The sequence below is a fragment of the Emiliania huxleyi genome, assembly GCF_000372725.1.
Source record: "Emiliania huxleyi CCMP1516 chromosome Unknown EMIHUscaffold_158, whole genome shotgun sequence".
In the NCBI taxonomy this organism is placed as follows: domain Eukaryota; phylum Haptophyta; order Isochrysidales; family Noelaerhabdaceae; genus Emiliania; species Emiliania huxleyi.
The window spans coordinates 152,451-162,055 of NW_005201004.1; the positions used below are offsets into that span (position 1 = coordinate 152,451).

A 9,605-nucleotide genomic window follows, 5' to 3' on the forward strand; every position below is an offset into this window, starting at 1 on the left:
GGCAGTATACCCTGTGTGTGCGGTTCAAGTGTTTGCGGTCTCGATGGAGGGTGGGGCGGAGGAGCAGGCCTGGCGAGGTTGCTCTCTGGTCGTCACGCCGCGTCCCTCTCCCCCTCGTCCTCCGCCACCACCTCATATTCCTCCTCCACCCCCTTCCCCTCCCCCCCCTCCCCCCCCTGGCCCCCCTCCCCCCCCTCCCCCTCCTCCTCGGCGAGCCGCAGGGCCGAAGCGCCCGCACGCCCGCACGCCACGACCCTCCCCCTCCTCCACCGCCCCCCCCCCTGCCTCCTCGCCGCCAGCCGCCTCCCTCCTCGCCGCCGGCAGACTCACCCCGCCGCCTCGGCTCACCCCGCCGCCTCGCCTCACCCCGCCGCCTCGGCTCACCGCCCAGCCCTGGTCTTGCGGAGAGCCGTAGCTACGCCGGACGCCTCGCCCAAGTTCTCCGCCTCCGCCCCCCTCGCCGCCCCCCTCGCCGCCCTTTTACGGACCTGTACCCGCTGCTGGAACCACACGCCCCCTCGCCCGGCGTCTGCCCGCCCTCCTTCTTCTCGTGGGAAGGCACGGCCTCGCCCTCGCTGTCGCTCTGGCGGCCGCCGGCGCCGCCCCCGCCCGGGCTGCGCCGGGCCGGCCTCGCGCGCGGGGCTGGGCGCTCCGCCGCGTGGGAGTGGGAGTCGAGCCTGCCCCGCCCCTGCTCAGCCCCCTCCTGCCCCTGCTCTGCCCGCTCCTGCTCAGCCCCCTGCTGCGGACCGCCCGCCGCATCCAACGAGGCGCGGGAGGCTGGTCGCGAGGCGCGAGGCCGGCCGAGTGCGAGGGCGTGCAGCCTGGGGCCACGGGGGAGAGGCGCTCAAGGGGGGCAGGGAGAGGGAGAGGGAGAGGGAGGGGGGGGAGAGGGGGGGAGGGTGCTGGGGAGGGTGCAAGGGAGGGTGCAAGCGGTCTTGCTCTGCGGCGGAGGGGGAGCGGTCCAGCGCCTGCGACTTGGCTCGGGGCTGCCGCCGCTCCCTGCCGGCTGCGCCCCGCTACCCTGCCTCCCGCCTCCCGCCCCTGCCGCCCGGGCGAGCTTCGCCACCGGAGGCAGCGGCCGCGTGTCGCGCTGCGCCACTCGAAAGCCTCTGCCAGAGTCGCGGGGCGGCTCGGCCTCTGCCGCCGAGTCCTCGCCGCCCAACGCCGCTCCTCCCGTCTCCTGGCCGCCGCCGCTGGCGAGGAGGGTCGGGCCGCCAGTCGCGCCGTCGTTGAGCTCACGCACAGGAGCGGCCTCGACGGGAGGTGCGAGCCCGAGCGGGGAGGCGAACTGTGACGTGGCGCACTCTGTCGCAAGCCGGTTGAGATTCTCGCTCAGCGAGCCCGGCAGGCGCGCGTGTGAGGCGGCGAGCTCGGAGATATAGTCGACGCTGTCCTCAGCTAGCTGGAACTCGAGCTCTTGGTCGTTGCGCGGCGAGGACACCGGCGATGCCTTGTGCAGCTCGTTCCGGTTGACCTTGACGAGCTCGTCGCTGTAGAGCTGGATCTCAATCTGCCGGCCCACCGACACGACCGTTCCGTCTTTGCCGATGTGGCGCGAGGCGCGACAGTTCGGAGAGACGACGACGCGGTCGCCCGCGGCGTAGGTCATGAGGTGGGCGCGGCCTCCGGCGTTGCAACGCGCAAGTCTCCGAGTTGGTCTCGACATAAAAAATGTTCCGGGCCGCCCATCCCTTGGGTCTGGTGGCAGAAATGTGGTCCTTGCGCGAGGGGAGCTTGATAGACTCGAGGGGCCAGGATACGCCGCGAGGAGGACGGAGTTGCGCAAGGCGAAAGAAGCCGCGAGAACAAGGGACCGGCAGGCGGCGGCGTCGCAGGACGAGGCAGAAGAGAACGACGCGACAGAGGAGGAAGTGACAAGGGAGAGACCGACGAGAGTGGGACGGCCGCGAGGTGGCATGAAGGTTGCAGCGAGAAGCGGCGAGAGACTGCGAAAAGAGATACGAAGAGGCAGACTCCCCAGGGTGGGCGACGGCTAGCGCACCACACTCCTCTCCTTAAAATCCCTGTGTGGTGGCGGCGTGCCGTTCTCCCATCCCTCCCTTGGGTTGTGTGTTTTCTTTCTTTCTTTGGTGGCGGCGTGCCGTCCTCCCATCCCTCCCTTGGCTTGTCTGTTTTCTTTCTTTCTTTTCTTCTGTTTTTACAAGATCCTGCTCGTGCAGGTGGGGACCCTGTCCTTCTCCCACCCCTCGTTTGGCGTGCCCGTTTTATTTATTTATTTATGCGTATGTTTTTCTTTCTTTCTTTTACGCCTCTCGGGGTTAGTCTGGCCGTGCTCGGGCGAGCCTTGCAAGCAGCGTTCAGCTGTTTCCCACCGCAGGGTGGAAGTACCTCTGCAGATCTAAAGTAAGAAAGAAAACAGACACGCCAAACGAGGGATGGGACGAGGACAGGGTCCCCACCTGCACGAGCAGGATTTTGGAAGGACGATCAGGGGGACAGGTGGGGCTCTCCTGCTCCTGACAAGGGACACGACAGGCTCGCAGCGCGGTGCACGGTGGGCTCCCACATCCACTGGCGGTCTCATCTCAGTCTAGCGACCTGCCTCCAGCTTGTCGCTGGCAGTCTCTCCTACCACAGGCACACTGACACAGGGGTGGCAGGGGCGGCGGCACGAGTCTCCCACATACTATGCGGGCCTCACTAGAGGTGCGGCCTGTGCGTGTCCTCGCCCTTGAGGGGGGAGGGGAAGGGGCTGTGTGTCTGTGCATGTGTGTGTGTGTGTGTGTGTGTGACCTCGCCAGATCTCTCTCAGTTATCCCTGGCTTCCTCGTTTTTTTGTTTTTCCGCTTCTAAGTTGGCGCGAAATCGGCGACGACGATGGCTTCGCCGCGCGGTGGGGGGGCTTTCCTCGACGCGGACCCCGACGAGCCCGACGCGGACCTCGACGCGGCGCCAAAGGCCAGAGGTATGGAGGCGCTGCCTGCAGACGTGCTAATTGCCTGTGTGTCGGCGGGCGGCTGACATGCTGTCTCTGCTGGCTCTCGCCAGCAGCGAGCGCAGACTCCTTGACGAGGTGTGGACTTGGCTGGCCCAGCCAGAGCATCAGGCGCACGTCCCCATTGAGCTGCCTGATTCGCCGTCGGTGGAGGCTTTGCTCAAGATTGCTGACCTCGTTGCCAGCAGACTGCCACACTCTCGCCTCGCTCATTACCGTGGCGCGTTGCTCGACCTCCAATCCCTACGGCGATCACTTGCTGCCTCCAAAGTGCTTGACCTGCGCGCCATGCTGAGCCAGCCTGCATTAATCAGCTTGGACGCCGTAGCCCGTTGCGACGCCGCCTTTTCGCTCAGCGCACTCGCCACGAGACTGGCAGTCCTCGCCCGGACTAGCACCACCTGGGCAACGACTGCAGTCGTGAGCCACTCGCACGATGAAGGCTGTATCCTCTACGCGTCGACCAGACGCCTTGTCTGCCATTTCGCTGCGCACCAGCCTGACTCAAACGAGACCTGCCACATCACTTGCCGCACAATGTTTGAAGTAGCCGCCATGGCCGGAGTACTGGCGAGCTCGTTCATCATCAAGTTGTCCGGAGTCACTTTGTCGGGGCCGTGGACGCGTGCGCACATGGCGGAGGGGTGCCCAACCCTGCCGCTGTTTCTGAAAGCGCTCAAGACTCTCAAGGCTGCCGCACCACTCTCCATGCTGCGTATCTACCACGGCTCCGCCCCGGCATTTCAGGCCTTCTGCACTGTGGTCGCACGCGGCCACTTGCCTGCCACCACCGCCCTGTCCCTCCTGCTGTGTCCCCACGCGAGAGATTACGAGTCCTATCAGCAGGCCGGCAGCTTTGCAGACGCGCTTCGGGGTGGCTGCTCTAGCAGTCTCGCAGAACTGCGGCAGCTACGAGTGCAAACCCCAGCGCTCACCCACAGCGACCACCACGCCTTCAGCGATGTGCTTCCTGAGACTTGCCGCTTCACGCTCTTTTCGTGCGAGTGCACCCTCCGGGGACGTGAGGGCACCCACCCGGAGCTCTATCGGCGGTGCCTGCTGAGCGCGCGCGAGCATTTTCCGTGCAGCTGCATGAGGATCACAGAGGGCCGAGGGGTTGCCAAGGCAGAAGAAACTCCCGAATGAATGCATGAGACCTCGACGGTGTACAACAGCATTGAGATGACGCCTTGTGGGGCAGGCGACAGATTGTACTGATGGGGTATGTGCGCTCTCTCTCCCTACCTAACGTGGAGCTCGAGCTGGAGCCTGGACATGCAGATGCACCGTGGAGAGTTGGACCTTCCTCCTTGTCCGACTTCCGTTGCGCTTGGGCGTTGCTGGCCGCGTCGGCCGTCGCCCGCGAACCCGCGTGCACATACGTTCATGTCTATTGTCTTATTGTCTACACACTACTCTCTCGAAGAGAAGCGAGAGCAGATGCAGTCTGTGTAACAAAACGCTGCTTGGCCTGTTGGTGCCTGCCCTCCCTCGACCCGCGTCGCTCCGCGAGGGCATGAGCCTTCCGCGATTCGATCCCGCAGCCAAAAGCTGCTCGCTCGAACCGCGGCCGACTCTACCATCGCGGCCGCAGCTGTTGAGCTCTCCAGAAGACTGGTGCCTCATATGCTGCCTCCCTGCGGATGCTGCCGGCGAGCCTGGCGGTCCGCTGTACTACAAGGAAGTGCTGACTCGATTTCTACTCGATTTTTTCTACCCCCACGACTCGGAACGCGAATGTGACAGGACCATCGGGTCCTTCGGCCACCAAAGCGAGATCACCCGAGAGCAGCTGAGCCTGCCTCTGGCCTCGCCTCCCTCTCCTTCCGGCATTCGTGGCATCCTATGGGTCGTCCAGAGTATCGACCTCTGGCTTGTCAGCCAGCCCCACTTTGAGGGCGCCATGAAGTACAGCGATCGCCATCTCGCTGGCCTCTCCGCAAGGCCCCCCGACCGCGTCGAACTCATCGGCGCGGGCTCTCTCGGCTACGGGACCGGCCCCAGCTTCGGCTGAGGGCTGACAAGCTGCCGAGCCCAAATCACTGTGAGAGTCGTGTGATTTCTGGTTGGTTTTCTAAATCTCTCTCTCTGGACGCGAGACAGATTGATGACGACACGCACGAGCGACACACAGACACAAACAGGCTCACAAGACACAAATGAGTAAAAGGGGACACGCCAAACGAGGGGTGGGAAATTGCCGGGGCCCCACCTGAATGCTCAAAGAAAGAAAGAAAGAAAACGGACAACCCAAGGGAGGGATGGGAGGACGGCACGCCGCCACCACACAGGGATTTTAAGGAGAGGGGTGTGGTGCGAAATGCTCAGAAAGAAAGAAAACAGACAACCCAAGGGAGGGATGGGAGGACGGCACGCCGCCACCACACAGGGATTTTAAGGAGAGGAGTGTGGTGCTAGCCGTCGCCCACCCTCGCGCCTCGGGCGTCTACCACTTCCTATCTCTCTCCGCAGTTTCTCACCAATTCTCGCAGCGACCTTCATGCCACCTCGCGTTCTTCCCACTCTCATCGTTCTCTCTCCTGCTGTCTCTTCGAAATGCTCAAGCACGACCCGCCTCCGCCGCGAATTCTCTTCCGACCTCTGCAAAATGCTCGCCCTGGTCGCGAGCTCGGCGTCGTGGGTCGTCGGTCCTTCCTTGACCCCGCACCACGTGGCACCGCGCGCCGTTGCCGCCGTCGCTCAGGAGGCGCCGCCGCCCGCGGGCGCGCCGCCTTCGGATTACGCCGAGGCGGAGGAGCGCGGCTTCGAGCTGTACCGCGCTCGCGAATACGAGCGCGCGATCCGCATGTTTGAGCTTGCGCAGACGCTGCCCGGCGCGGGGGTGGACTATAAGCGCGTAAAGAACGCGGGACAGGCTGGGTCAGCGACTGCGCCGCCAAACCCGAGAGAGTGGGGCGAGGCCCGGTTCGCAACGCAGCAGCAGAAGCTGATTGCGCAGTACAACATCGCGTGCTGCTGCTCGGCGATGGGCGACGGCGTGCGCGCGCTCGAGATCGTAAGGGCGTACCTCGACCAGGTGGCCGAGCCGCTCGACGCCCTCAACGAGATGCTGGTCGACGACGACCTGCTGCCGGTGCGGGAGGGGCTGCGCGGACTGCGGGAGGAGCTCAAGAGGGAGGGGGGTGGCGGGCTATTCGCGCCGCTCGGCAAGCTGAACGACTCGATGCGCTCGCTGGCCGAGTCGGTTGGCGTCGAGTGGAAGTGACGGCGCGGGCGTCACACATGTGCGATAGGCTCTCAGGTGCGTTCGAGAGTGTGCGTACCGCTGTACATGAATGTCAGCACCTGTCGACGCCTGGGGGGTGGCGTCACGGCGCTGCGCGACGGTGCGCCCACGTCGCGCGTGCGGTTGTCACGTGTGCTATTTTTGTGATGCGTTGCTCGAAAACTTAGACGAGAGCGGGTTGCTCTTTTGCACTACGTCGGGGGTCTCAGCACGTCGCCCCCGTCGCTCAGCCTGTCAGGCCACAGCGCACAGGCGTCCGACCGCCCCTGAGCACAGTGTCTGAGTCGTCGAGCCCCGAGCTTTCGGTTCCCACGCCCCACCAGAGCGCAACTCAACTCACACCTGACCACCTCAGACTACACTCGTAGAGACTCTGAGAGAGAGAGAGAGAGAGAGAGAGAGAGAGAGAGAGAGAGAGAGAGAGAGAGAGAGAGAGAGAGAGAGAGAGAGAGACCCGAGAGAGATCGCTCGCGCCGGCGAGCGAGAGGGAGGGAGCGGCGGGCGGCTGGCACGGCACTCCGGGACCCTCCGCGCGGCAGAGGTCCTCAGCTGCCTGCTGCAGCAGCCGCCTGGGCCTGCCTCTGCTTGAGCCACTTTGGCGAGTACTCCACCTCGACCGTGTCGAGCTTCGCGGCGAGGACAAGGTCGGGGAGAGTCAAGCCGCCGACCGCGTGGGTCGACAGCACCACTCGTACGTCCCGCCAGTTTGTGAGGTGCAGATCCGGATGGTGGCCCTCGTCCTCGCAGACCTCGCTCGCCGCGTTGATGAAGGCCATCGCCGCGCCCCAATTCTTGGCGACGAACGATCGCGAGATGGCCTTGCCGTCATCCGAGAGCGCCCAGTCGGGAAGAAAAGGGAGGCGCGCGGCCACCACGTCGGCTGGCAACAACGGCGTGTCCCGCCCGCAGCAGCCGCCAATCTTGCAGCTCGCGAGCTCCTGTGCCGAGGAGGCGTCGCCGGACACCGCTGCGAGCTGGCTGGCGGCGGCCTCCGGCAGGCTGGGGATTCCGCTCATCAGGCAGCAGCGCGGCGCGAGGAGCGCGGTGACCTGCGGAGAGGGCGAGAGCGCGGCAACTCGCAGCAACATTTAATTTATTTATACCCGGGTACTTTCTCTCGCTCGTTTTGTTTGTTTGCCGCCACTGGCTCGGTAGTACGAGGATCAGGATGCCTAGCCGTGGTGGCCATGCTTGGACTCGCGCAACCCCCCCTCTGCGGTGCTAAGGAGGGGCACGCCCCGACACGACGCCACAGATCAAAACAGAGCAGCCGAGCAAGGACATGGGACTAATAGCGCGGGGGGTGGCGGGTGGGAGAAACCCGCGGCGCCTCTGGGCGCTGCCCGGGGCGAGGCGCAGTAGCGCCCCGCCCGGACTCGCTTCGCCGTTTTTGGCGAGCAAAGAACGAACGTCCAATATTTGACCGTCGGCGGTAAAATTTGTCGACCGGCCAATTGCTGAGACGCCCGTGAATACGTTGCTGAACTCTGCTTCCCCTTCCCTAGTCACCGTGGCCCAACGGGGTCAAGCCTGCAGTAACTTGCGGGATGTTGCAACAGAGTTGGGATATGTATCCAGGCATGTTACTGAGCGAGGCTACAGCGTAGAGCACACACACGTCAGGCGTACGAGGATCAGGATGCCTAGCCGTGGTGGCCATGCTTGGACTCGCGCAACCCCAGCTGCGGCGCTTGACCCCAAGTGAAACCGGCCGGGCATAGGTGAAAGCCACTTGAACCGAAGGCCGCAAGACACGGTGCAAGGAAGAAGGATGTTGACCATCGCGGAGTACATGGATGGTCGAAGGACAGAGAGGAAAGACGTTCGGCTCCCCTGCGAGAGGGACCAGGTGGCCGCCACACTGGAGCCCTCCCGCCCGATAATCGACTGCCTCCCGTCGAGACTTCAGGCCCATTGGTGCCTCGGCGCTGCCTGGGATCTGGCTCGCACGGCCGCCCCAGAGCTAGCGCCCAAATCGCAAATCAACAGCGAATTGGAAAGCTGCCAAAGCACCCGTATGACAACGTCGTGAGCGCTAACAAGCAAGCTGATAAAGGGCAGTGGGACTGCGCCCATTCGTCGTGCACGAGAGAGGTGCCCCCACGGTTCGGCCTCTCCCCGATACGGCATATAGCCCCTGCCAAGAAATGAAGAAGGAGGTGTAGTCGTGGACAGAGAACGCCACACACAAACTGCACCAACCACAACGCGGAAGGACAGGACCTCGTCCAGCTTCCGCACGAGCCACACGGCGCCGACGACAGGGCGGGACGCCCGGCAGAGGCCAGCCGCCGGCACAGAAACCCGCGGCGCCTCTGGGCGCTGCCCGGGGCGAGGCGCAGTAGCGCCCCGCCCGGACTCGCTTCGCCGTTTTTGGCGAGCAAAGAACGAACGTCCAATATTTGAACCGTCGGCGGTAAAATTTGTCGACCGGCCAATTGCTGAGACGCCCGTGAATACGTTGCTGAACTTTGGCTTCCCCTTCCCTAGTCACCGTGGCCCAACGGGGTCAAGCCTGCATTCGTCCGCATGTACATGTTGCGTCAGGAGGAGGCCGAGGTGCCCGACGTGGACGCTACTGTCGCCATACGAGGAGCCGCAGGCGTCACCGCGCTCCTCCTCCTGCACCTCGCCAGCCGCCATCGGCGCTGCTTCTGGGTCGCCGCCGCCGCACTCGTGGCGACCGCTCTATCCCGCCTCACCGTGATCCACCGCCGATCGCCTCGCATCGTCCTCGCCGAGAATTACGCAATAAACATGAATACCACGCAGCAGTCCGTGCACGGTGCCGCCATCGTCGCTGCGATCCTACTATGCGGTCTCCTCTGCCGCCGCATCGCATCAAACGCCGCCGGCCGGGCGGCTCTGACGCTCGGCGTGGTGTGCGCCATCGGCGTCTGGTTGGCGCAGGAGCCGGTGGCGGAGCTGATCGCGGCCCGACCCGACGTGCGTCGTGCAGCCGGACGAGCCAGGCACGGCGCAAAGAGACTCGTCTCACAAGGCGCGACTCGCTCTCTGCCCGCTGCCCCAGAGAAGTTGCGAGGCCTCCTCTCGCGGCTCGTCTTGCCGCCGCCATCGCCGCCGCCATCGCCGCCGCCCTCACCGCCGCCGCCGCCACCTCCACCCTCGCCGCCGCCGCCTTCGCCGCCGCCACCGCCGCCGCCACCTCCACCCTCGCCGCCACCGCCGCCGCCGCCCTCGCCGCCGCCGCCCTCGCCGCCACCGCCGCCGCCGCCCTCGCCGCCGCCGCCCTCGCCGCCGCCGCCACCGCCGCCACCGCCGCCCTCGCCGCCGCCGCCCTTCCCGCCGCCGCCGCCGCCGCCGCCGCTGCCGCCGCCGCCTTCGCCTCCACCCTCGCCACCGCCGTCCCCATCGCCGCCGCCCCCGTCGCCTCCTCCGCCC

General features: G+C 65.4%; 3 protein-coding genes across 3 annotated transcripts in view; 2 read left to right on the forward strand and 1 right to left on the reverse strand.

Moving 5' to 3' along the window:
* Positions 1-5,564: 5,564 nt before the first annotated feature.
* EMIHUDRAFT_229773 (hypothetical protein) lies at positions 5,565-6,182 on the forward strand (the record flags this gene model as incomplete). Its single annotated transcript, XM_005785793.1, has 2 exons — positions 5,565-5,627; positions 5,712-6,182. 2 exons carry the CDS (start codon positions 5,565-5,567, stop codon positions 6,180-6,182), a joined length of 534 nt encoding a protein of 177 aa, XP_005785850.1.
* Positions 6,183-6,808: 626 nt separating this feature from the next.
* Positions 6,809-7,111, reverse strand: EMIHUDRAFT_59448 (hypothetical protein; the record flags this gene model as incomplete). The annotated part of the gene is made up of 1 exon (XM_005785794.1): positions 6,809-7,111. A coding segment is annotated over one exon (303 nt), but the record flags the coding sequence as incomplete, so codon positions are not given.
* A 1,621-nt stretch (positions 7,112-8,732) lies between these two features.
* EMIHUDRAFT_111837 (hypothetical protein) overlaps positions 8,733-9,605 on the forward strand; it is a gene marked incomplete at both ends in the record, with an annotated part of 1,509 nt that continues 636 nt past the window's right edge. The window contains one exon of the mRNA XM_005785795.1: positions 8,733-9,149. Within this exon, the coding sequence (XP_005785852.1) occupies positions 8,733-9,149 (417 nt within the window). The remainder of the gene's footprint in view (positions 9,150-9,605) is intronic.